Source organism: Micropterus dolomieu, linkage group LG08 (genome assembly GCF_021292245.1).
Source record: "Micropterus dolomieu isolate WLL.071019.BEF.003 ecotype Adirondacks linkage group LG08, ASM2129224v1, whole genome shotgun sequence".
NCBI classification, from domain to species: domain Eukaryota; kingdom Metazoa; phylum Chordata; class Actinopteri; order Centrarchiformes; family Centrarchidae; genus Micropterus; species Micropterus dolomieu.
This window is the reverse complement of record NC_060157.1, coordinates 18,523,501-18,551,096: the sequence shown is the minus strand read 5'-3', so window position 1 is coordinate 18,551,096 and position 27,596 is coordinate 18,523,501. Positions and strand designations below refer to the sequence as shown.

General features: G+C 42.5%; 2 protein-coding genes across 3 annotated transcripts in view; both read left to right on the top strand.

Annotated features, from left to right (window-relative positions):
* si:dkey-151g10.3 (serine/threonine-protein kinase WNK2) overlaps positions 1–15,638 on the top strand; it is a 38,955-nt gene extending 23,317 nt beyond the window's left edge. Inside the window, exons 11-25 of the mRNA XM_046057491.1 lie at positions 480–3,866; positions 4,155–4,198; positions 5,152–5,287; positions 5,398–5,514; positions 5,609–5,710; positions 5,804–5,852; positions 5,972–6,124; positions 6,215–8,403; positions 8,648–8,753; positions 10,654–10,739; positions 10,841–11,178; positions 11,411–11,646; positions 11,729–11,812; positions 11,901–12,064; positions 12,399–15,638. Of these exons, the coding sequence (XP_045913447.1) occupies positions 480–3,866; positions 4,155–4,198; positions 5,152–5,287; positions 5,398–5,514; positions 5,609–5,710; positions 5,804–5,852; positions 5,972–6,124; positions 6,215–8,403; positions 8,648–8,753; positions 10,654–10,739; positions 10,841–11,178; positions 11,411–11,646; positions 11,729–11,812; positions 11,901–12,064; positions 12,399–12,968 (7,761 nt within the window). The 3' untranslated portion in view covers positions 12,969–15,638. The remainder of the gene's footprint in view (positions 1–479; positions 3,867–4,154; positions 4,199–5,151; positions 5,288–5,397; positions 5,515–5,608; positions 5,711–5,803; positions 5,853–5,971; positions 6,125–6,214; positions 8,404–8,647; positions 8,754–10,653; positions 10,740–10,840; positions 11,179–11,410; positions 11,647–11,728; positions 11,813–11,900; positions 12,065–12,398) is intronic.
* Positions 3,463–27,590, top strand: phf8 (PHD finger protein 8). 2 transcript variants are annotated; one of them, XM_046057493.1, is made up of 22 exons: positions 3,463–3,472; positions 17,687–17,814; positions 18,014–18,099; positions 18,205–18,328; positions 18,670–18,830; positions 19,006–19,147; positions 19,341–19,527; positions 19,657–19,819; positions 19,937–20,024; positions 20,295–20,401; positions 20,523–20,614; positions 21,207–21,296; positions 21,687–21,968; positions 22,078–22,160; positions 22,257–22,426; positions 22,603–22,688; positions 23,295–23,416; positions 23,746–24,077; positions 24,204–24,299; positions 24,389–24,498; positions 25,962–26,322; positions 26,414–27,590. In XM_046057493.1, exons 2-22 carry the CDS (start codon positions 17,717–17,719, stop codon positions 26,500–26,502), a joined length of 3,069 nt encoding a protein of 1,022 aa, XP_045913449.1. In that variant the 5' UTR covers positions 3,463–3,472; positions 17,687–17,716; the 3' UTR covers positions 26,503–27,590. The 2 variants fall into 2 exon arrangements, with proteins under 2 accessions (XP_045913449.1, XP_045913448.1); XM_046057492.1 differs by lacking the exon at positions 3,463–3,472 and adding an exon at positions 16,542–16,860 and having other exon boundaries at positions 17,522–17,814.
* Positions 27,591–27,596: the final 6 nt, after the last annotated feature.

Below are 27,596 nucleotides of genomic sequence, written 5' to 3'. Positions count from 1 at the left end.
AAACTATAATCCCACTACCCTGTCACAATTTGTGTTCTTTTCCCTCAAATAACTATTTGCCATCATCCCCATAATCCTCTGAGATTGACCATCTGACTGTCCTCTGTACAGGGTTTTCCCCAGGAAATGACTTATTACAGACGCTGTACGATAATGGCCTAATAGCCTCTCTCAATAATTATACTGTAAAGCCTTGTATAACATGTAAAATAGGGCCTTTGCTCTTTTTACCTGTGGATTAATGGTTTTCTTTATTAAAGTTTATGTGCTATTTCTAATTTTAGCTATGCAGTGTGTATTTTGGTTAAAGCAGCCCACCTCTGCTGCAATAAAACCCTGTGGGAAACCCTGTTATATAAAATTAAATGTGTTGATAACTGATGCTCTGTGCCAAAGCTTATTCTTGCCTAATTTTTCTACTACTTTCTTTTCCCTCTCCTTTCAACACCCATCATCACACTGCCATTATCACTGAGTAGTCACAAACATTCTCATCAGATACAGTTCAAACCACCACTCCCCATGGGTCAATAGCCCCCTCACAGTCATACATGCCCCCTGTTTCGCAACAAGCACCCGTTAATGTTCTCTCTACATCTATGTCAGTCAGTGATCCGGCTGGACTATCGGTAACCATTGTGCCCCTCGTTCAGCAGACCCAACCCCCTGCCACTCCCATGCAGTGCACTGACATCATTCCCCAGGCAGCACCCCAGCAAACACAGCCTGTCATGATCCCTCAGCAGACTATTGTCCAACAACAACAGATAGGCATGGATCCACAGACCTCCACCCTTCAGCAGCAGCCGCAACAGCAAATTGAGGCCCAGGCCACTCTGCTCGAACAACAACAAGCTAGTGCCACTCAGCCACCAACGGAACAGCATCCACAGAGCCTTTCAGCTACAGCTGTCCAGAAACATCAGCATGAGCCTCAGCAGCAGATCTATGGACAGCAGCAGCCTGTTCCGCCTGTCCACACAACTCCTGTGCAGCAAGTATTACCTACACAAACAGGTATGGAGCAGCGAGCTATGTCACTACCACAGCCAGGGGAGCACCCTCAGAGTTACAAACAGCAACCAATAGGAGATCCTCGTGAGCAGACCATGATACAACCACAACAACTGCAACAACAGCTTCAGCAACAGCAAACTATGTTACAACAGCAACAACAGCAAGCTTTACTGCTTGAGCGACATCAGACATATGTCCAGCAGCAGCTTGATCAGCAGCAACAAAAAGCGTTGCTTCAACAACAGCAACAACAGGCCCAACTACAATATCATCAACTGGAGCAGCAGCAAGCACTTATACACAAGCAATTGTTGGATCAACAACAGCAGCAAGCTCTTATTCAGCAGCAAGAGCAGCAGCAGCAACAGCAAGCTCTTGTACAACAACAGCAACCACAACAAGGACTTTTACATCAGTTAGAGCAGCAACAGTCACACCCTCCGTTACAGCAACAGCAGCAGACCCAGTTATATCAGCAAATTGGACAACACCAATCTGGAATACAAAAAGAACCAGAGAAGCAACAGCCAAGTGGACAACAGCAGCAACAAATTGTATTGCAGCAGCAACCCCAGCCGACTCAACAGCAGAAGGAACAACAATTGCAGCAGCAGGCATTGCTCCTACAAATTGAACAACAACAACAGCAAGCACTAATACAACAGCATCTGCATCAGCAGGCTATTTTACAACAGCAGCAGTTACAACAGAAAGCTCAGCTACAGCAGCTGCAACAAGAGCAGCAACAAGTGCAACTCAAGCAGCAGATAGAGCAGCAGCAGCAAGCGCTGTTTCAACAACAGTTAGAACAGCAGCGTCAGCAGCAAGTCCTGTTACAGCAACAACAAGCGGAGAGATTACAGCAACAGGCTCTGATACAACAACAGATTCAAGGGCAGCAGCAACAAGCAGCCATCATTCAACTTCAGAAAATTGAGCAACAACAGGCTGTCCCTATTCCACAAAGTAACAGTGAGCAGCAAATTCAGCAGCAGATAACTGATATACAGCATGCGTGTATCCCGCAACTAAACACCGCTCAGTTTACACCTCATACCACTCTCACACAGCAGCAAGCAGCATTGATCCAGCAGCAGCAAGCGTTTGTTGCCCAGTCGCAGCATCACACCTCTGTAATGGAACCTCATATCCCAGTTGGAGCTCCAGTCGGCACTGAGGTGATTCAGCACCAAACTCAAATTGTCTCACAGGCCCAGGTCCCCATGGCGATTCAGACTTCGCAGATCCCTGCCAAGACGTCTGCTGTTGTCCCAGTTCAGGTCCTTACCCAGCAAGGACAAAGTGAGAATCAGGGCCAGATTCCAGTCAAATTAATAGCCCAGTCCACAGTCCAAGCAGCTAAGGCCCAGCTCGAGGCCCAAGTAACTCCTCCAGCGGCAATGATCCAGGGACAGACTCACATCATCCAGGCGCAGCAAATTCCTTTACAGGGTAGTTATCCAGGACCTGCCACTCCCACACAGAGCCATGTAACTGCTCAGCCATTAATTCAGACTCAGCCTCTGCACCAGGGCCAGGGCCCAACTGTAGACATTCAGATGATGGGACAACAAAGCCAAGCTACTGTCCAGCCTCCAGCTGCAATTACCTCAATTCCCAGTCAGATCCAACGTGAGACTCTTGTTCAGCAAAATGCTCAAATGCCAGGGCTCATGCAGCCCCAGCTCCAGCAACAAACTCAAGGCCAGCTACCTAGTCAGGTGCATGCTCATGCTGCTGCTGGCCCTCCGTATGTCCCTCAGCCTGCCCACCAAGCCATGCCATCAGTACAGCAGGATATAACTCATATTACACAGCAACAGCAGCAGCAGCAGCAGCAGCAGCAAGACTCAGTACTGCAGTTTCAGCAGATGATTATGTCTCCTGGCTCAGCTGGAAGTGTTGGAACTACAACAGATATTCGCAGTTCTGTAGCTGATCCTGCAAACTTTGTCGCCACTCCTCATCCTGTGCAGCAGGATGGGCAAGCCTGTGTTCCAGGGCAAACAACACTACATCCAGTTGTTCAGGCCCAGCAGCAGCCCTTAGGAAGCAGTGCTGACCCTTCAGTCATTCAGCCCATCTCCCAGCCTATAATACCTCAGTCTACTGGACAATATCAGCAACAGCTACAGCAGCTGTCTCAAGCACAGCAACCACTAGCTCCGCCTCCTCCACAGACCCAATCACAGGCGCAGCCCATCCCAGCTCCCATCCAGCAACCACATCCTCTAAAGCAGGCTTTGATACCCCTTGACGATAGTCAGCCGCTACCACAGTGTCCACCTGCTTCACATCTGGTGAACAACCCTGCTGCACAAATAGTCCCGAGTAACGTGGCTGAGCCTCAGTCTCAGAACACAACTCTGCCCCTCTATAGTCATCTAGTGACAGGCGCACCTCCCTCTCCACAGCATCAAGCCAAGCAAATGCTGCCAGCTCACACACACACACAGACCAGCATTCAGGCCCAATCACACTCCCAAACACATGCACAGATACAGGCTCATTCTCGCACTCAGACACACACTGACTCACCTGTTGCTGAACAGTCTATTCTGCCCCAAGCTGTCTGTCCTGCACAACAAATGCCCCTCAGCCCCTCTCATACCTCATGTCTCCCAACATCTCTACCATCTCTCCCATCCCTGCCATCCCACCATCCTGCTGCTGCCCCTGTGCCAGAGCTGCCTACACCAGTGGCCCAGATTACCTTACCAGGACAGGCCGACTTTATACCTACCTCCCCTCCGCCTGTCACTACTCTACAATTGCTTGATTCTAATGCCCCCAAACTGCCCCAAACCTCGCTGCAAGACTGTGACCTTTCCCTTCTGGGCATTGCTCAGGTACAGAAAGAATGAAAGTTTGCTATATTAATTAAGACATTATTTTATTTTGCTGACTTATTGCTGAATTATTGAGAATACAGCTATTATTTAAAAATCTTTGGACTGCCTTTTTGATGTTAATTCTTAAAACATGAGTATGTTCATTGAGCATTAAATTCATCATTAATGTAATATCCAGTATACCATTATAGATTTACATGCATGTGATTTTGCTTATGGTTTTTTGGTGTTTTTTTTCTGTGTACCTGCGTACTCCTTTGTGTCTGTATTCATGTTACTCCACAGGATGGTCCGTACCTGTCAAGTACAGAGCGTCATACTTCGTCAGGGTATGTCTCATGTCATTACTGTCTGACGTTTTCCGTCGGTGCATGGAAGTCATGCAGTATGTCCGTTCATCAAGACAAAAGCTATATGAGTACTGATACTGGGAGATTCTGAAAGCCTTGAATTGAACACAGCTGAACAAGGCAAAAAACTAATTACACTTCAAAACACACTGAGCCTCATGCATGAACAGTGTATTCTTATCTTAGACCTGTTTTATTATTTTCTGTGAGGCTTGCTCGTATGAGTGTCTGATTCACCAAACTCTCTTAATTGGACAAACTTGAAATGGCTCGTTTCAGGCTGATGCCTGTTTTGTGAGATTTTGTCATTTGCCTAATGGACGCCCTAAAATTGAGAGTCATTATGATATGGATATGGTGAACAAAATACTCATTTTGAATTAAGTTTGTCAATGTTACATAGTGTACGTTAGTTAGTTTTGGCATAACATTTAAACTCCAAATTCATTCAGAGTAAAGCATTAGGATTTCAGTTCAAAGGAGTGTTCTTTGCCCTGTGGAGAAAAGCAGACTATCTGTACATGACTCGTACGACAGGTCTGGACCACTCGTGAATTTCGTTAATGCCCAAGAGAAAATTTAAGGTGTAAATAAACTGGTGAATGCCACAAATTCTCTTAAATCATGTGTATTTGCCACAAATCTGTCCATACGAGGCACATTGTTTGTCTGTATTGCCCATACATACATAGTGGTTAACAATCTTTTTCAATATATCTGTATAATGCATTTAGAATTATGTTTGTTGTGTTATAAGATTCTCAAATGCACAACATGTTGTAAACAAGTACACATATTCCATATACATGTTTGGCTTTTACATCAGTTTCTTCTGTACTCCCAGACTGTTACAGTATGTGGTCAGTGTCTTGCTCTGGCCCCTGTCATTTACAGGATGATGTGTAACAGCCCTAATACCTTACCGCCCACAGGTCTGTTCCAGCTAACGGAGAAGAAACTCTTCAGCTGTTGGTTAATGGGAAGCTGGAGAAATTAAAGACTCAAAGACGAGCTTCCTGTCAGAGGCCTGAGAAAGTTTCACATCAGTTTCAACTGAGCATGCTCCAGGTGAAAAAACAGCAACAAATAACCACCTACAGTGTATTGCTAAATCCATGTATACCAATAGATTTTGAACAGGACAAATATCAAATGTTAAGTTGTCTTTTCCTCCCTAGGTGTCTGGCAGTGGGGACAATATGGTGGAATGCCAGTTGGAGACCCACAGCAACAAGATGGTGACATTTAAATTTGACATCGAAGGGGATGCACCAGAGGACATAGCAGATTACATGGTAGACTGCTTGTGTATTACCATAGTCTGCATTGCTTGCTAAAAATGAATCATTCTGTCTAAATAATTGTTGTTTGGTTGCATTTTGTCTGTAGGTGGAGGAGGACTTTGTCCTTGATGTAGAGAAAGAGGCATTTGTTGACCAGCTTAGAGCCATTGTTAAGAAAGCTCACGAAATTCTTCAAACACATTCACAGGTATGTTGATTTGTATATTTCCGTCTATCACCTTCTCTCTTATTTTTCAGTTTTTTATTGAATAATGATGAATTTGAGTCTTTTCTTTAATAGACTGGATCAACTGACCAGTTGCATGTGAGCACTCCCACTAGCTCTTCAAGTGAGTTATGAATATATTGTTTCTTATTCACAAAAAAAGTGGCAATACATACTGAGAAAATGCTGTATGTCCTGTAATTTAACTTGTCGTAACCAGTAAAATATCCATATGATTTTCAGTGGACTCAGTGCCCCAGTCCTCCCCAGTGGGACGCTGGCGTTTCTTTATCAACCAGACCATCCGCCATAGAGACTCTCTATCCAGCCAGGGAGCAGCCACACCACCACCCACTGCAGAAACAAGGATACCTCATTCTTCTAAAACAGAGAATGGTGAGCTTTCTTTTAATGCTCTGACTCATTAACATGACTGAGCTGGCAGCATAACAGAAACTAACCATTTGCTCCTCTCTGCGGCTGTAGAAAGTGAAGGATCCCAGAGTTTGGAGTCCTTGACTGGAATGGCCTCTCCCCCCTGCACCACCTTGTCTGCCACCTCCCCTCCAGCCTCCACTCTCTCAGTCCTAACCTCTGTGCCCCCCTCAGCCACCGCTGCCCTGGCTCCTCTTACAGCTGCCTCTGAGAGCATCTCCGCACCACCCTCCACTCCTGAAGCCTCTGTCCCTGTTACTGCTTCAGGGAGTCTAGAACTGCCAAGCCTCACCTCAGCTTCTGTTGATCAAATTCCCACTGCTCCCTCATCCACAGCAGTACCTGCTACTGCTAACCTCCCCACCATTTCCACTGCTCCTACTATTGCGTCTCCAAAACCCACCACCATTCTGCCTGATATCCTCACTTCTCCTGGAAGCAGTGGTTCCTCCACTGTAGGTCAAAGTATAGTGGATACAGTGATAACTGCTCCAAGGTCACTTGTGCCTGCAGCGGACCGTTCTTCAACCTCTTTTCATTCCCCTCCTCCTGCTACTGCAGTGACCTCTTCTGCTGTAAGCCAACTTGGGATGGAGCAGCAGCAGACACTCACCCAGGTGGCCACACCATCCCCAAAACATCCACAGCCACAGCCACAGCCACAGCCACAGCTACAGCCACCGCCACAGCCTGCATTACAGCAGCAGGTACCAGCAGTTCAACAGCAACTGCAGGCAATGCAGCTTGAACAACAGGCACAACAGATACAGCAGGCAACATCACAGCAACAACAGCTTTCACAACATCAAGTGTACCAAGAACAAATTCAGCTGCAGCAGGAACGAGTCCTGCAACAGTCTCTGCAGCAGTTACAACACCAGCAATTAATGCAGAAACAAATACCACTTCAACAACAGTTGACTGAGATGCAGGTGCTGCCTCGGCCTGGTCATACCGAGTTGTTACAACAGTCTGTGCCTCTGCAGCAGTTTCTGCCACCGTTGCCCCTACAGCAAACCCAACAAACCCTTCTTCAGCAGCAAACATCACAGTATACCCCACAGTTTCTGCAACAGCCTCAGATACAGCAGTTGCCACAACAGGTTATGGCACCCCAAGTTGCAGTAGTGCCCCTACAGCAAGCCCACATTGATCACCAGCAGCAGAAACAGTTAAACCTACAACAGACAATACACTTACAGCAACAGCAAATGGTACAACAGCAGCTACAGCAGCAGCAGCAGCAGCAGCAGCAACAACAGCAGCAGCAGCAGCAGCAGCAGCTGTTCATGGATGCAATGGCTTTAAAGCCAGATCAAAGCCAAATGCTGCCCCTGTCAATTAGTCAACAGTTTCTTCAACAACAGGCACAGCTAAATGTTAGCCCTGTACCGCAACAGCAGATTCCACAACAAGCCCAAATACCTGCTGAGCTGACACAACAACATATACAGCTGCAACAGATGGAGCAGCAAGAAGAGGTGGTGAAAGCAATGGACACACCACAGAAACAGCAGCAGTTTCCACTGCAGAAGCAGTCCTCTTTACAGATGTCTGAGTCCGAGGTGTCCGCAGGAGAGGCGAGCTTCTCAGAGGACCCATGCAGCTGCTCTGCCCCGTATCCCCCTTCCTCTGACTCTTCTCTGCCTCCCCTCCACCTGGGCACCACTGACGCCCCCTTACCCGCTCTATCCCTCACAATGACCCCATCTCCTGCCCAGCCCTCCTCCGTGGCTGAGTCAGACAGTGAAGGCCCCCCTAAAATTGAATTTGTAGACAACCGCATAAAGACCCTGGATGAAAAGCTTAGGAACTTGTTGTATCAGGAGTACAGCAGCGGGGCGGCGCTGGCTGGGGGAGCTGCCTTGGGCCCTACGTCAGCTGCCTCCACATCAGCGGGTGGAGATGAGTCATCTGAGCCACAGTCGCTTCACCACCTGTCTTTCCCCCCACCTGCCTCCTCCTCAGATACTTCCCCTCACTCCTCATCCTCCACTACTTCCTCCACCACCTCCCGTTCCTCCTCCACCTCCCCTGACCCGGAGCGGGAAAGGGGAAGAGAGGAACCTTCATCAGAAGTGCCCAACTTTGCGGAGGTGCGCCCTGTGGAGCAACAGCCTGGCCCATCTCTCCCCTCCACCTCTGCCTCGTCCACCCCGCCTATCTCTCTTCTGCCTCTCAATCAGGATGACTCTGCTGGGCTCCAGCGCCCTCCTGTACCAGGAGAACCAACCATTCTTGTGAGTCAATACCACAGATCAGATTTTGAGTAAATTCTCTAGCAATTTTCTTTTTCACTGTACTGAATTTACATTCTCTTACTGTTAATATTTCAGTTTATAGCTGTGTAAATGTGACTTCACTGCAGTTATTTTCAGATGGCTGTTATTATTATAAATTGGTTATTTTTAAATATTTCAGTGTCTCTCCTTTTTGAACGTCTCAACTCCATGCAGCCATTCTTAATTGTCTTAACTGTTCTAGGCTGTACCCCCACACTCTGACACCAGTACCACTGGAGACGCATCGTGGCCCCCCAATCAGCACCCGATCCCCCTCCGACATGGACAGCAGAAGCACAATGCAGGAGGTGGATATTTTGGCCTAAACCTGACATGTCCTAGTATCAGAAATCCTGTTAGCAAGAAATCCTGGACTCGCAAATTCAAAAACTGGGCGTGCAAACTGCGCCACTCCGCCAGCTTGTTCAAGAAGCCCAGAGTCCAGCAAGGTAGCGTCCTCTTAGGGAGCGAAAGAGAGAGCGAGAGAGAGAGAATGGGATGTTGGGGCATGGACCTAAATCTAATATCTAGAACTAGTTTTAACATAGTAAAATAACTTTATTAACCAACAGAAATGAATAACTGTTAACGTTAAAGGATGTTAATGTTTACAGGTAAATAATCCTGTTTTTGTATATTGTAATGTGACAGTAGTCTCGATGTAATGTCAGTGTTGACATCACTACATACATTATTGTTTGTTTATTTTTTTCACCCCTGAATTTATTTTTTGCTTAATTTAATTTTCTTGGCAATCTTTCTTTTTGCATGGGTTACTCACCCAGGGACGAGAACAGTGGAGAGTAGAGGAGGGTGGAAGATTGGCACAGTGTAGGAAGAGGTTGGCATCAGAAATCTGATGCCCATCCCAGTGCAGATGAGCTCTGGAGTAAAGCCCAGCTGTGCCTGCGCCCAGGACACATCCCTTCATATGACACCCTCCCCCCCCCCCTTTTTATGCCCCCAAGTCTGCAAGCAGTGCCAACAGCAACCATCTCACCTTCTCACCCCCACCTGCTGGCTCAGTGTAGACAGCACCATGCAACTCACGTCACAACACAGATAAGATAGATGCTAAACTGATAATTTGTAATCAGTTGTCGTTCAGAATATGTGAATGCTTTCTGTGTCAAATCGGACAGTATAGCTTTGCTCCATTAGGCTATATGCTGTAGTTGTAGTAGACGCATTTATAAAAATTACTTTTTCAGATGCATTGCATTACCTATTATATTATATTCAGATTATGATGAAAGTCATAGTTATTATAATTAATTATTATATATTGTGCACATTACCCAGGGCTTACAGGTTACTGCCAGGTTCTATACATGGGTAGGCTTTCCATATGCATAAGCTTTATCACGCTGTGAAATTATTCCGGCCATCTTGCATGTGTTTGTGTTCATATGTGTAATATGTGTAGCAGCCGCTAGTGCATATGCATGAGCACGTATGTTATGTTCTACACAAGTGACTAATAATGGATTGTTATCTGTAAGTAACACTTAAATCAGATCAGGCTTAATATGTAAATGTTGGTCGTAAATTATGCAGTGATTATCCATGTGCTCACTTTGCTAATGTAGTTATCCCAAATATCAAACACACTGAACAATATCACTGTGGATTTGAGCCCAGATCTCAAATTTGATATTGGGCTTTGTTGTCTGGTATATGAGTGGGAATATGGTTAGTCAGTGAGAATGAGAGAGTGGATGTGTGGGTGGGTAGGGGTACACTGTTACAAACATTCAACTGTCATTTCCACAATATGTTTTTATTATTATTATTATTATTATTATTATTTAATGACTTGCTTTTGTTTTTAATGAAACAAGCATTTACCACCCCTTCCCACACACCCATAACATGTTTCTCTTAAACATGTATTTGTATGTCCACAAAAACTTCAGTTTGTTGTTTACAATTTAGAAAAATAAACTCCACATATGTTTACACATTTCATTTCATTGCATGCAAGCCATGCAAGTCACAAAACTGATGATGTGTGATATGGATGGGTGATTTTTAACACTGTGACTTTGTGTTCGTGCCCCATGTCTATCTATGTGCATCTTGTCTTTCTGTCATGTACATTTTCTCGTGTCTGTTGCTTTTGTGTGTCTACGTTGTCGTTTATGTACCCTTTATACCCGTGTCTCCGTGTCTTCCCTATTTTGTTTTTCATCCCTATCTCTTTATCAGATGGACGTTCCAGCAGCCAGGCACTTAGAGAGGAGAAGGAGGCGCCACCTCTAAATCCACCTCAGTCACGCAGAGGACGATTTCAGGTAGGAGCAGTAGCACTGATTTTATCTTTGCCACTCATTAGTCTGAACTTCCAGGGCAATGTGGACAAGCAGCTAATGTGTCCCACATCTTATGCCATCAGGTGACTCCAGTGCCACAGTCCTCTCCCCCGAAGGATGCGCCATCAGGCCATAGTAGCACTCACAGGAAAGTGGGACGGTTCTCTGTAACCCAGGCTGAGACTAAGAAACAGGACAGGCAGACTGACAGCTCTCCGGTGTCTCCTGATTTGGAGAGGGAGAGGAGGAGATCTCGGGCAAAGGAGGGAGAGAAAGAAGAAAGTAGGAGAACCCCAGCAATGGCTCACCTGCCTCGAGGTCATGGGCACAGCCATTCACCCCTGGGGAGCAGCGATGATGATGATGAGAGTGAGCTGGAGGATGAAGACTTGAGAAAGGAACTGCACAAGCTTAGAGAGAAGTGAGTCAGGGAGGGGAAATATTTAACGCCGTTATTGACAAGATGTTTGTCTCTCAATGTACTATATTTTCTAGTTCATGTCTCCGCTAATTGTTGTTTCTTGCTTACATAACATTTTTTCACTCTTTCGTACTTTTTTTCATTGTTTTTCTCTTTTTTTCAGCTCATGATATGACTGAATCTCAGAATTCTCACCACTTTCTCCTCTCTGTTGGTGTCTCTACCTCTATAGGCACATCAAAGAGGTGGTGTCCCTTCAGGCCCAGCAGAACAGAGAGCTGCAGGAACTGTACAGACAGCTTCGTTCCCTCAAAGACCAAAGACAGAGTCTGCCTGCCTCCCTGTCCAGAACCCCTCCTCTTCCCACGGCACCTCCTGTCCTCTCTCCCCGCAGGCCCAGGCCAGCCAAAATCAAGCTCAGGCCCCGGCCTCACTCTCACATGGATAACAACGGAGTCACACACTCTGGTAATGCTTTCTCGCTCACTTTCTTTTTTTCCCCACTTGTGGCTTGCTCTCTGCATAAATGTTTCTTGTATCTCTCATCTAGGGATTCAGCAGGCAAGTAGTTTCTCAGGTGGTGAACAGAGTAGACTGCCCCAATACTGCAACCCAGACCACCGCCCTAAAAGAGGTACGGTTTGTCATTGATATATCAAAACAACACATAATGTAGTGACAATCAGTGGTGATGATGATGCGTCCCCCTCATTTTTCCACAGATCACAGTCCTCCAAGAAAAAGCACATTCACAGATGAACTGCACAAACTTGTTGATAATTGGACAAAGGAGACAGTGGGTCCTTCCCTGCCCAAACCATCACTGAATCAAATCAAGCAGATTCAGCAGGTGCAGGAGTTGGGAGGCTGGAGCCAGCCGACTGAAGTAGGGCTGCACACTATAATATGCATTAATTTTTAATACCATACAAAAATAACATTTAATATATGGTCAGACAGATTGTTGAGGTTTTATCATAATGCTATGGACATGGTCGTGTTTTTGTATTGCCAAACAAATCACTGGCTCGTTCTCATAAAGGGTGTCCATTGTCATAAAATCATAAAATATGATTAAATAAAATAAAAGAATAGTTCTGGGCAGAAAAGGCAGAAATATTCTGTATATTATTGATGACTTAAAAAAAGAGCCAAATGTACCAAAGCATTATTTTTGTGGTGTAATACTCCCTTAGTACTCATTACTATATTCCATACAGGTGGCTCCACCAGGTTGGTTTCCAGTGGCGCCAATAAACCCCCAGGCATCCGCGGCCCCTGCCAGCTTGCCTGTGGCAGCCCCTTCCCATTACACAGGTGGAGGGAGCCTGTCCACCCTGCACTCTCCGGGACCACAAACACACATGGCTCAAGTGCAACAGATGCAGCCAAGTTTACACCTCCATCAGTCTCTCCCCCTCCAGCAGATGAGTTATCAGCAGTCCCCGCTCCGCCAGCAGATCCCGCAGCCCCGGATGCAAACTCCCGTACAGTGTCAGTCACTACCACAGACACAACCCATCCCCCAGCTGCCCCAGTCACCACCCCAAAGCCAACCACTGCTGCCTTCCCAGATGCCCACATCTCCGGTGTCCACGGCCGCGTCTCTGCTGCCCAGCAGTTGCACCACAGCGCCCACAGATAGCACTGCTGTTACTGTGGGGACATTTTGCTCGTGTTCCTCATCCTCTTCCACCTCTTCCTCCACTTGCTCTACTGCTGCTATACCTTCCAGTGCCAAAATTCACCCAACACCCCCCAACTCTACTCTTCCTCTGGGACAGAAATGAAACCACAGCGAAGTGTGAGGTCAATATGAAGGTGCAAGAGATGGAAATACTATGTAAATCAGGACGTAAAGCAGTTCCATTTGGAGTTTTAGTTTTGTGTATGCATATGAGAGTTGTGACTGCAATGAATATATGGATCCCAGTGTACTTCTGGATGAGATGGGGAGTGAATGTGAGAGATGATTGATTATGGTATGTACAGACAGAGGGTAATATGGAACACAGCAGCTGGGGTTTATGAATCATAGTATGTTTGGGTGTTGAGATGTATAAATTCTTAAATGTATGAGTGTGTGTGTTTATGAGTGTGGGTGAGTGTTTATGGATTATCCGAGTACATATCCCTCATGTCCTTTTACACAAATTAACGTTCATGTTTTTGTTTTCAAACCAACTCAGTTGGACCTGAACTCTCCCTAAGCAGAGACAAGGAAAACAAAATATTTGACAGTGTGTTGACATTTTTTGTTTAATTTGTCAATGCTTACAGTGAAAGGACTATCAATTTTAAAAGTGCAATTAGTAATGGTCATCTAAATTGATCAGCATGTACTGTATGGATTTGTCTGTAAGGGATAAAATATTTTTATAGAAGCACACTGACGAACTCAAGACGCATCGTGATAGGATCTTTTCATGATTGTTATATGATATTTAAAACTAGGCCTACAGCACAAGGCATTTCAAATGGGCAATGAAAAAATAATTAAACGGCATGTTACACAATAGAGCACCGGAAAATTATTTGGCTACCATCGTTACCACAATACAACCAAACACACCGTTGCAGTATTGTGCACGGTACAGCATGTGCTTCATTTGTATTATTTTATGTTTAGCAGTTGTAACATAGAAACAATCTGAATTACCATGAGTGATAGGATATAAATTCAGATGAATTCACATTATGATGGCAAATGGAAATATGCCATTTATGTTCTGTGGATAATTGGGTATACTCAGCCCAAGATTGCATGACCTTATGACTAACTTGACTTGCCTGAGTGCAAACTACTTGCACTCGCTGTATATTCACGAATCTCTCATTTACTATTTGTAGCCTACTGAGATAATTTATCAGTCATGAGTAAATTTGCTGTCGGTATGATATGCTTTCACATTTGACATTTTCACTTTCAGTTTGAGCTCCGCATATCAAAGGATATCACAGTGTCATGCTGAGGAGTAAGCCGAAAAAGAAAAAAACTGCCAAGTTATTATAGACTGGGGAGACCATGTGGGTTATTCCCATATTGCCTTTTAAAATTACTGCATTTTTTTGTGGGTGTGTGAGTGTATATTTTTTCTGTGTGACAAAGCTTTGTGATAGTCCCATGGTATACTGCATTAAAAATTGCATCCCTGTTTCTTTCATTCAAAGCGGCCTCTCAAATGTCACTGTACCCAACTGAAAATGTTTACTTTGCCTGTGCTTTGGGCTTGTTTCCTCAAGAAACAAAACAAGAGAAAGGTTAGACCAGATACCGGTTGTAAGTTTGATGTTCAACACCGTTGTGAGATCCTCACTTGCCTATTTGTCGACTTTGGAGCTGGACAAATTCCTAATTTCAATTGTGAACTATTTAGTCTTTGACCATAGGCTGTCAGTGTGAATGCATCTGTCAGAAGCTGAACTGACTCAAGTCAAAAAATGTTCTAAACTCACTTATTTGTAGATGCAGAGAGACACTGAGTAATATATCAGCAGCGGATATATTACCGTACATTTTATTGGGTTATCAGTGCACTTAGCCATGCACACATTTGACCATCGATTCATTAATACACATTTTGACATAAGAAGTAGCCTGTAGTCAAAGTATTTCTGTTGTTTTATTGATAGAGAGATCGTGTGCCACTGAAAACAAGAGATTGTACCGGTTGTTAAGGACTGCTAAATGTGAGTCATAGACATTTAAAACATGAATGGTTAAGGAAGAGGAGTTTGTGCTAAAGGGTATGGTTTATTCAGAAACTGAAATTGCATAATCTAGAATATGACAACAATTTTCTGTATTTGTTGCTTTTCAGGACAACACATTGTCACAGAGATGTAGTTCTTAATTAGTGAATGTGAGATTCTGTGCTGTTGTGTCTGATACTAACATGTTGACTGCAAGCTACAGCTTAATGATCATTGTTCATGATGTGGAGCTGGCTTTGTCCTTGAAGTGTTACCAAAATGTTATCTAAAAGATAAAGATTATTTTTGTATTTTGAAATGGGGTTGTACAAATTGTAAAATTGTGTCCTCATCATTATAAATCAGAGGTTATTTAAAACTAGAAAACACTGGTTTTCATCCCTGTTTATATGGGACTCCCCTGCCTTGATATACGTCTGAGAGTTTTTGACATCTTATTGACATAAGATGTCAATAAGTTTTGAATCATGACAACCTGGAAGATAAATAACAGAATGACATAAGCCTTCCCGTTGGACTGCAAGTCAGATTTAATACAATTAAAAATTAATGCAACAAAAATCAGGGGAGTCCCAAAATGGCATTAATGAGAACCAATTAGAAAAGGACATTTGGGCAGAGAAACCTCAAAAAGTAAAGTAAGTTGCTGGTGATTTAGCCTCTGTAAATTGTAACTAATTCAACTGTTGATTTTATTTATGTTTTGTAACTAATCAAAATAAATGATGTTAAACATCAAATTATGACACTGTCTGGATTTTTACATGCCATAACTTACCATGGCAACCCGTGTACTGCAAACCACAAAGACTTAATGTGGAGGTTTAAGGTGGCAAATCAGAAGTCATCGCAAGACCAGTGCAAAGGCAAAGTGGCCTAAACTTTACACTGCTGACAGGCATTTTCTAAACATAGCATACCTTCTTCATTTGAAATAAATGTTTCTTCCTTCCAGGAAACACCTTTGTGCAGTACAAAGTAAAAGTCAAATTGCAAATATTTGAACCTTGAGATAGGGATCCATCACAGTGAAGATTGTTGTTGTTTAAGGTAGGTTATGACATTATTGCCCAGAAATCAAACTAACAAAGAATGTGTCTAACAAATGCAGTAAAACCCAGGATCAATTGACAAAGTCTGCATTCCATTAGCACAGAGCCTAAAAGATAGTAATATGATTATTAAAATAAGTTGATGAAATTGTATTGATACAAAATTATTGCAAACAATATTTTTTTTTTTAATCTAAAAACTATGGGATACCTACAATCCTGCATGTATTTAAGGCAAATGTAATCAAAGTAAAATAATTAGGCTACCACATGCAAAAACAGGAGGAATAAACCTGACTGAGTATGAGGTAAACAAATAGATTTATAAAATTGATTTATACCTTTAAAAGCTTTCATAGTGACGAAAAGATCCTGCTTGAGGAAAATAAAAGTTAATATAATATGCAATTAATCGATTTACACGTCTCTGGATGATTTGTACATTCTAATGCACTCGCGTTTGTTTTCATTAATGCATACAAATAAACCAAGTTTGCAGGCTGCTATAAATCTATGGGATCTATTATTTCTGCAACTTTTAGACGCATGAACGTTCCGCAACGTGTTCCTTCCTGAATGCAACTCAACATTTGACTGTCTGCAACTTTATTGTTCTTTCAACGGCAGCAAACAACGGTCTGACGCTACTACCTTTGAAATGGCGTTGATGTAGTTAAATACGCCGTTATTCCTAGTTATTGTGGTCGTCTAGGTCGCTTCGGGTTTTATTTTGGTGATCCAGTGGATTCACACTGCATCTGTCCTCTATATTTGGCCATTACGGAGTTGATAAAAGGAAATGTGGTAAAGCAAATTGTTAATAAGTTACGTTGCATAATAAGGCCGCAGCTAACCCCGAGCTTGCCTAGGGATTACAACGGTTTATGAATGCTTGGCCTGCCGCAGCGAGATGTCGGTGAGTTGCTAGCGCTAAATATCAGTTTAGCTAGCAAACGACGTTTCTTTGTTTGGCTGAAATCAATCAGCCGTTACAGTTGCATATAGCTTTTCTTTTAAATAAAAACATACAATAACTGCACCATTTCCATTTTTATTTCTCTTGTAAGTTAAAGTGAACATCTTAGTCGCTGCTTACTTTAGCTACATTCGTGGCTAACATGGCTAACGTTAGCTCAATTGCTAAAGACGTTAGTGCTTTGAGAGCAATACAACATTGACGGAGCATAGCGTGTTTACAAACAGTGAGCTAACGTTAGGACCTGCTAGTTGGCTACTGTTAACAACTAACGTTAGCTAGTTAGTAGAAGCAAAATACTTCTAGGAGCAATGTATGGTAACTACTGCTTCTCCAATTATGCATTTGAATAATATATTAAATACTTTCATAACGTTACTCTTAATATTAATGCTGTGCTACCAAAATGACTAGTTTTATCCAGTTAACGTTAGTTGACTGAGCTTGCATCTCAGGTTGCAGGAGTAACAGTTAGCCCCGACAGGAGCAGGTGTTAACGTTGGACGTTTACTCTATGAAGTGTTTGCTTGACATGCTGTTGCCTTATTGTCATGTGTTACAAAGTATTTACACGTTTTTTCTTTCTCCTATATTTCAACAGGTTTCCAAGTGAATTGGAATCTGAAGTGACACAGTTCAGTTCAACAGAAACATTAACGACCCTTATTACATAAAAGTATTTAGTTTGTTAAATAGTCCCTGCCGTCCGGAAACAATAGATTTTGCATCTTAACATTAGTAACGTTTGAAAGCTAGTCCCCCCTCTCTCACACACACACACACACACACAGTCAGTATGGCATCAGTACCAGTGTACTGCTTGTGTCGCTTGCCATATGATGTGACACGCTTCATGATCGAGTGTGACATTTGTCAAGACTGGTTTCATGGAAGGTAAGTAAGATTTAACACTGTATTGATCATGTTGTTGTCTGTGTGCAATGAAATTAAAATTTGATGTGAGTACTTTGAGATAGGTTTGTATCGTAGTTGCATAATTCATGCGGGTGGACTCTGCATCTGACCTATCACAGTTCATTCAGCTATCCATTCTGCACATTCTTTGTCTGATATGAGAATGTTTTCTGTGTAGCTGTGTTGGGGTTGAGGAGGACAAAGCAGCTGAGATTGACCTGTATCACTGCCCCAACTGTCAGGTCACCCATGGGCCATCTGTCAGTAAGTTTCCTTTCCTCAAGTATACCTTTCTTAAATTGTTATGATCTTATTTATTTACTTATACATAATAATCTTTTTTTTTTCTCTGTCTCTTCTTACACTCAGTGCGCAAACGCCGTGGCGGCAACAAGCAGACAGATGGTGGTGCTGGAGCAAGAGACCCAAGTCGGCCTGTTAAGACGGGCAGCCCACAATTTGTTAGGGAGCTACGGAGCCGCACCTTCCCAAAGTAAGGCTCTCCCAACATCCTACCACAAAAAAAGTTTGTTATTCACAAGTTTAAAGATAAAACCATGATATCCGTTAAATGATGTGCATGTTGTAGTGTACATCACATTGTTTTAGCACTAAAAAGTGAGGTGTGAACATTAGGTACTTTTTATTGCATTGTTATTGCAATGTGACTGCATTATATTGTACTTATGTTGATCTAGTATAGATGTTCTGCTCTTGGGTTGGTTTGAGAGCCTGTGCTGTACTATAACATAATTGTAAAGCATTCTGTTTTGAATATTTTCTCTCTGCGACACAATCAAAACTTGTGCACATCTGTTTGCGTTTCTGTGACAGTGCGGATGAAGTCTTACTAAAGCCGTCTGGCGCGCAGCTGACTGTCGAGTTTCTGGAGGAGCATTCATTCAGTGTTCCGGTCATGGTGCTGAGGAGAGATGGCCTAGGCATGACTCTTCCTCCATCGTCATTCAGTGTTAGCGATGTAGAGCACTACATCGGTAAAGTTTTGACACATTTATTACTAAATTTAAATACATAGATATTTTTTGTTCTTGAAAATTTTTAGGCTAATGTGTTTCATGAGAAATTAAAATAGCTTCCTGTGTTGTGTTGGTCAGGGTAATGAAGACATCTACACGTTTCTCAAACTTGTTCAATTTGTTCTAATTGTAGGTCCAGACAAAGAGATAGATGTGATTGATGTGTCTCGCCAGTGTGACCTGAAGATGCGTTTGGGGGACTTTGTTGAATACTACAACAGCCCCAACAGAGAGAAAGTGCTCAATGTCATCAGCCTGGAGTTCTCTGAGACCAGGTACACATAAGAAATTCACTTTACTGACTGTTCAGTTTGTCATTATGCTGCAGTGTTGTTATTTGAGTTTAATGTTACTTCTCTATCAAATTCTGTTGAACTAAGAAAAGGAAAAAACAAACTTTGAAGTGAAGTTGTGTAGTTAAGGATGTGATGTTTTGGAGACTAATGACAAGCGTTGGACTTGTTTTAGGCTCTCAAACTTGGTGGAAACTCCAAAGATTGTGAGGAAACTGTCATGGGTGGAAAACCTCTGGCCTGAAGAGTCTGTGTTTGAACGCCCCAATGTGCAGAAGTACTGCCTAATGGGAGTGAAGGACAGCTACACAGACTTCCATATTGACTTTGGAGGCACCTCAGTATGGTATCATGTCCTGAGGGTGAGAGGAAGAAGAATTTCAGTCATGTTTGGGAAATTTAAGTTACACAGACCGCAAAACATTTTTTTCCTTTTTAAAAATAAATGTGTGTATATTATTTTAGGAGCTTGTCTCTCTCTGTCTGTTTAGGGCGAGAAACTCTTCTACTTAATTTCCCCCACCCCAGCCAACTTGGCACTTTTTGAGCGGTGGAGTTCCTCATCTAACCAGAATGAGATGTTCTTTGGAGACCAGGTTGATATGTGTTACAAGTGCTCTGTCAAACAAGGAAACACCTTATTCATACCAACAGGTAAAGCCGTAATTGTTTTGTTAGCTACAGGAACATTGGTTGTAGAAACATTGTGTTAGTCAAACAACTCTGAATCTTAGTAATGTTTACACTTTTGTTTGTATGCTTGTCTTCTAGGGTGGATCCATGCTGTGCTGACTCCAGTGGACTGCCTGGCCTTTGGAGGAAACTTCTTGCATAGTCTCAACATTGACATGCAGCTGAGGTTAGTTTCCTCTGCACTGTTTCTGTACCAAGTTCATGTAATCTTATTGTATTTTCATGACGCTTCAGATATGATGGAAACTTAAATGTCTTAAACAGACATTTTAGTCCCTGAATTACTGTAGTTCCTCACATGTGGTCCCCAGGGCTTATAGTTCTTAGAGTTATTTGATAAAAAACGGCTAATGCCATTGATTTCCAGTCACATCTCTAAAGAGGTAATCATAACCATTAATATCTGACTTTTCTTGTGCGGTGTTGTCATTTTTAGGGCATATGAAATAGAGAAGAGATTAAGCACAGCAGACTTGTTCAAATTCCCCAACTTTGAGACTGTGTGCTGGTATGTTGGAAAGCACCTTCTTGATACCTTTAGAGGTGAGGGAGTTCAATGGATTTCATAATATTCATGTTATGGCTTTATGTAAACTACTTGATTGACCTGTATTTACTGTTTGTCACTGTGATATTATTAACTCTGTGTTATGTTGTCTCACAGGTTTGAGAGAAAACCGCAGACATCCTGCCACTTACCTGGTCCACGGAGCTAAGGCCCTTAACAATGCCTTCCGTGGCTGGACTCGTAAAGAGGTTGGCAAAATGTTATGCAATTGCTTTATCTTTACCTGACTGTATATTATTCCTTACTCCCTTCCCTTTTTGTTTCATTTCTTGGTTTATTTCCAATTATAACCAATTCTGACAATGGCATGTTGTAATGTGTTTAATTTTGCACTGGACAGTATGCAAGCATCACCAAAGTGCTACAGCAAAATTATTATTATTACATGAAATCATATTTTTATGTAGGTCATTACATAATAGTATTACATTTTATAATGTGGTAATGCACAGGACATTTTTCATCTGAAATGGCAACACTGAATTGCAACATTAAAAGAAAGATTTTGGTGGTGGGGGGGGGGGGCATCATAACCACTCTCCAATCTGTCTGATAAATATGAAGCTACAGCCAGCTGTCGGTTAGGTTTGCATAACACAAAGTTTGGAAACTGGGAAACAGCTAGCCTGGTTCTGTCAAATGATAGCAAAAACTGCTTAGCAGCACCTCTAAAGCTCACTGATTTGTTTGTTTGTTTAAAACGATATGTTGTGGTCAACTTCAGGAAGTTAGTGGTCATGGAGAGGAAACATGATTTGATAGTTATGTCCCTATATTCAGGCTTTAGGAGAGCATGAAGGGGAGATTCCAGAAACCATCAATACTCAGACACTAGTGAAGGACCTGGCCAAGGAGATTCGTCTGGTTGAGGTAAATAGAATCCCTGAAACTTTTTGCATGCTTTTAGCTTTGTTTTTAATTTTGTATATGTATATAAGGAATATTATTATTACTATTATAGGGCTGCTCAATTATGGCAGAAATCATAATTAGTTCAGTCAATATTTAGATGATTTTTGAACATGATTATTCATTGACTTAGGAAACATCATGCATTTCCCAAATAGCCCATGAAATAAGAAATAGTACTTAACATTGCATAACACTGAAATGTGGCACAATAATCGTTTTATGTCCTTATCTTTTTTCATAATCGTTAGAAGTCAAAATCGTAATAACAAATAAAATTCCGTTAATCTCCCAACCCTATACTATAACTTTTTTGTTTTTATGCCTAAGCAGTATTCTCTCTTTTGATAGGATATCTTCCAGCAAAATATTGGCCGCAGTGGACCTCAGTTTCCTGGTTCGCCGCTCCCTAAAGCTCCCCTGACCACCTCTCAGAATTCAGGACGTCCTCCTGGAAAAAAGAAAGGACCCAAGCCCAAGGAGGTGATAGGGGGTCTTGGGCCCCCAGGAACCAAGAAAAAGACTCAGAAGGGGCTACTTAAGGCAGACGCAGGAGAACTTGACCTAATTGAGATCCACACCAAACATACACTCAAAAAATTTCAGCCTGCCAAGTCCAAAAACAAGAACAAGGTACAGTGTTTCCAGACGCATTGTGATGATGATTTGAATGCTTATTCAGCATTTTTTCATGTCTGAATGTACATCTTTCTATTTGCTTGTGATTTTTATGTCTTTCCAGTTGGAGTTGCCTTTAGAAGAGTTTGAAGGGAAGCTAAATAAAAGCAAACTGAAACTTGTGCTGACAAATGGAAAAATCCAAGGGTAAGCTTTGCAGCTAATTAATGTGTTTCTATTACCATTGTGATCTGATGCCCCTAGCAAAGGTTTGGGTTCTTACATCTTAAACCCTGGCTTTAGTAAGAAGGACCGCAGCAGTAATGGTGCAGGAAGTGCTCGAAACTACAAACATCTTGCCTTGGAGGGATCCAGTCTGTCTGACTTGGAGTCCGAGGATGAGCTACAGATTGACGAGACCCCTCCTCTGAGACGCAAGCCTGCAGGACCGGGCAAGAAAAAGAAACTAAGTGGTGAGAATTTGACTTCAACCATGTTCTTGTATGGACATATATTTCTTTAATACCTTTTACCATGACAGCGAAGTTTACGAGAGTTCAGTTTAACTGTTTGAACGCTTGGACTGTTGATTACATGTAGTACCTAATACTGTGATTTTGAACCTAATTGTGTTCAAATATGTCTTCAGGTCTTCCTAGGAAGCTTCCCAGAGCCAAACCCTGCTCTGACCCCAATCGCATTAGGGAGCCAGGAGAGGTAGACTTTGACATTGAGGTGAGATTATTATGGATTCTGTCCTGCCATTGCAGGATGCAGCTATAAAGATTATAGACTATAAGACTACAATATGGCTTTAAGTTTAGCTTCATTACGCTTTTCATACCAAACATTCAGCTTCTACCTCTACGTTAAGCATCGAGCTGGTCATAGGTCGTCACAGATGATGTTTGTTATGTTGTAGTTACTTGCTTAAATTCACCCCACAGTGATGAATACTGTTTTCAGTTAGATCAAGCTGGTTTACAGCATATCACAGTCTATAGGCTTGTTGCACAAGATGAACAACCAATCACTGATGAGGTTGCCAGTTTAAATTATATATATTGTAACAGCAAGCCATTCTAACAGTAATTTATGCTATTTTATGATAACTGCTAACCCATCGAAACAGTTGTACATCATTACACTTTCATCGTGGCAAAATAGGCTCTGTCTTCTGTCAAATGGAATAACCTGCTTATGATTTCTTGCCTTAATTACCTGTAGTAGTAGGTAATCAGATTATTTACCATGTCCTATGTCATGCATTAATCACCAGAATTTTATTATTACAGCACTGGTTAAATCGTAACAATAGCATGTTTGTGCATCTGGCTTCAGGAGGATTACACCACGGATGAAGAGGCACTAGCCGCCCACGGAGTGAAGGGTGGCGCGGGGGGCATTCTGGACTTACTGAAGGCCAGCAAGCAAGTGGCAGGCTTGGACTCAGCAACACTCAGGTTAGATCTCCAGTAATTTTTTTTATTTAACACTCTAGTGTAGGAGGAGTCTGTGGTGATATTTTAAAATGTATTTATTTGAATAGGTAAATAATTTCATGATCTTTGAAATTGAAGCTGTGTATTTGAAACATACTTCCTGATGTTTAAATAACAGTGAATACCAGCAATAGTTTAGGACACAAGTGGGAATAAATGCCTCACTGTGCTGTTGCAAGAATCCAATAACTTGCATAGTTCACATATTTGCAATGGCTCTGACTCTACACTATGTTTAGGAGGTTATTTTTGAAATGATGAGTGATTGCTCAACTCTGTCCTTCTCTCAGTGAGGAAGCCCCAGCCTCTCCCAGCACTCGTGATGCCATTCAGGGTATGCTGTCCATGGCCAACCCCCCTTCCTCGTCCTCGTCTTCCTCGTCTTCATCTCCCTTATCTATTTCTGGAGGCCTGACAGAGGGATTAGGGGTGGTCAAGGAAAAGGGTGGCAGGGCCGTATGGGTGACTGGAGGGGTCAAAAAGACAGGAAGTCCCGAGAAGAAACCTGTCATCCAGCGGCCTGGAAAACGGCCAATTAAAAGGCCAGCTCGTCACCTTAGTGATGAGGAGAGTCCAGATGAGCAAGAGACTCTGGGAACCTGTTTTAAAGATTCAGACTATGGTGAGCGATACACTCAGTCACTTACACCTACTGCTCTCCAAATCAATGCTAGTCAAAGCACTGAAGTTTATTGCTTTTATTGATCAAGCCAATGTTTAATTATGGTAATCAAATGTTTGTTTTAAGTTTACCCGTCCTTGGAGTCTGATGAGGAGGACCACGCTAACAAGGCTAAGATGAAGCGGAAGAAAAACTGGGATGACACACCTTGGAGCCCAAAAGGTAATTGGCTTGAATATAACAGCTTGACAGATCAGGTGTGTTTTTTTTAACTTCTTGATGACATCTTCACAATTTTTTTTCATTTATAGCCAGGGTGATGCCCACCCTTCCCAAACAGGATCGGCCAGCAAGGGAAGGGGCAAGAGTCGCATCTGTGGAAACTGGTCTTGCAGCAGCTGCTGCCAAGCTTGCACAGCAGGTGAGGTGGACAAAAAGCGGCAAATGTTATTTTATATAACAATACATTAATTGTTCTGTAGATTCATTTAGGAAATGATTCATTCATGATTCATTCTGTACTTCATCAAATTTGATTTTTTTTTTCTTTTTGGGAGGGGGGAATTCCATACAAACAAAAAAACTACTGCTCTATATTTAAAATGTCACTCTACTCCATATTATCTTGTCATGCTATTCTTCTACAGCGGTCGGCAAACCAGCTTAGAGAAGCATTACTGCCATGAAGTGTTGACCTCACGTCACGTGACAAGGTGCTGAGCAGTCCTGCCGCCCAAATTACGTTACCTTGCGAGGCAGCTGGATTTGCAAAATCCCGCGAGAATCCAGCCCTGAGTTGCTATGTAGCCTGCCACGAATATACAGTAGCAGAGACCAGGGATGTGCAAAGAGAACTGGATGCAGCGTCGGAGGCGGGGGCCCCATTTATTCCTATGAAAGTTTGTCAGTGGTGCAAGAAGCCAAGTTCGACTTCCGCGTATAAAATTACCCAGATCTTCCGCATTTGGGTGGCCCAAAGAGCAAGCGCACTAGTGTTTCCTTTAACCCCACCTCCCAGTCGCTCTGCAGGACGGCACAGTACCGCGGCCCTGATGCGTGTTCATTATGCCTAAGAAAATAACTGGCTATTTAAGTGTTCCTACTGTGATGTTGAAAGTATCATATCTTTCACAAAGTCTATGGGGAAAAGGGGTTTTGGGCTGGTGTGCATCATGTAACAGATGCAGAAGTTGTAATTACACAGTTTGGCCACTATGTGAAATTGGTGGAGACACTAAAGCTGTATTTGAAATTGCATACTATACTACTATGTACTTATTTGGCCAAACATAGCATGTAGTATGTATGTAGCATTGAAATGGCAAACAGCAACATCCCTGCATCAGTGTTGGACAAGGATGAATATAACTGCTCTGTCCCTGATAACAAAAAACTACTTTAGATATAAGTTATTCATGTCATGTTGTTTTTATTGACCGCTTGTTAAGGTTAATGTTGCTGTCTTTGTGATATCAGACATTATCTTAGCATGCTTAATTATCATTATTGCTGGCAACTTGCTATAACGTCACTTTCGTTACAGATAGGCTGCAGCCTTGTTCTCCTCACACAAAAAAAAGTTATAACTGGTAGTTACATTCATATTTCTCCTATTGTTTACTTATGCTTTCCATAACCGGAAACCGCAGTATGTAGTAGGTACTAGATACTGCATACTGTGGTCGCCAGTAGTATGTATTAGGCAGTTCTGAATAAAGCCAAAGGGATAGCTCCTACAGTGAAAACATCTCTACCAGTGGACACATTTCTACCTTGGCACGGTATATACATATTGCCAACCCTAGTCTATTGAATAATGTGGAGTTGACGCATCTTTCATTAAAAAATAATGACTCTAGATTATTTTTTGTTGTTTTGATTCAGGAGCAGCAAAAGCCTGCTAAAAGGAAGTACACCAAAAAGCAGCGTCCTCCTGCTCCTGTAGTCACTCCTCCCCCTGTTCAGTCTGAGCCAGCCCCACCCTCACCACCACCTGCTGCAGAGTCTGCAGCAGACGTCAGCCCAGACAGGAGGATGGATTACTACTCCGCTAGTCTGTTGGACCATGAATACACAGCAGGGCCTGGACCTTTTGGCCCCGGAGGCCCTAGAGGCAGCGGAGCAATGGCCCCTGGTGTATTCCTCAGTTCACGTCGACCTTCACTGTCTCCGCAGAACAGCAGCTCTCACTCTGGTGCATCCCCTGCAGGTTTAGCCAGCCAAGGTACAACAGGAGTCGGTCAAGGTAAGCATAAACTTAAGGCATTGACAGCATAATTTCATATCTCTGTGACAGCATATTTTCTCATGGATTTTCTCTTTTCACTTTAATTCAGGGAAACGTCCAAAGAAAGGACTTGCAACAGCAAAACAGAGACTTGGAAAAATTCTGAAAATTCACCGTAACGGCAAACTTCTCTTGTGAGAGATGTTGGAAATGTAGCGGAAGACTTTTAAGTGGGAATGAAGAAAAAGGCTTTTGTGGAAGTAGGTCTGAAGAAAATAGAGAGTGGTCTATATTTTGTACTCTAGATAAATTTGTTTACTGTTTTCACGGTTATTGAACTTTATCTTGTCCTACACCAGTGACCCTGCCTGGCTAATTAGCAGCCTGTTTTGGCACTCCACTTCCATATCCATCTGCATAAAGGTGTTTTCACAACTAATCACTGTAGTGTGCTAGATGCACGCTTAATGTTGTAACTCTCATGATTGCATACTATTTGTCATTGGGAAATTGTGACAAGATGACAGGCGGACATTGATTTAACTAGAATAATACATTTTTTTTGTTTTATTTAGGCTAGGCTATTTTTATTGGCTCTATTTATGCAAAGACATTTTACTCTCCATATATTTTTTAAAAGGGAAAGAAGAACAGTACATTTTCTAGTCAGGTAAAATGTAATTCCTGCATCACCCTCACAAAGAGAGACAGAGTCATGAAGTTATAGTGTTGTGTTTAGTTGTCTTTTACCTCATAAAACACAATCTTGTGTGGCATGACAATTACAGGACACCAATCTTGACACACAAACAGTGGATGCACATGGTTAGCACCCAGTATTCCACAAGTATTCATTATATTTGAAGGAATTTGTCACTGATTGTCACTGTAGCTCTGCACATAATATAGAAAGCCCTCAACTGATGCCAAGAGGAACGTCATATTCTGAACATATTTATTTATTTTACAAGGGAGCATTTAGCCATCTCTTAGCCTGTTTTAACATTGTATGTTTTCACCACCTCATCTTCTTGGTCCCTAATTTAATTATTTCCAACCACTTACTTCCTGTACAAAAAGTGTATCCATTGCTTTGTTAGAATTTTTTTTTACAGTTTTAAGTTGTCGTTGTAAATATTTGTAATATTTGTAATGTATATAGCTACATTGAAAGAGCAGAAGAATATTATGAGATGAAGAGACTAGTTTCCTGTAAGCTGACATAAGATGTGCCCCAAGTGTTGGCAGCATTTTTGGTCTAGATCTAGACATGCTTTCTTTCCACAGAATGT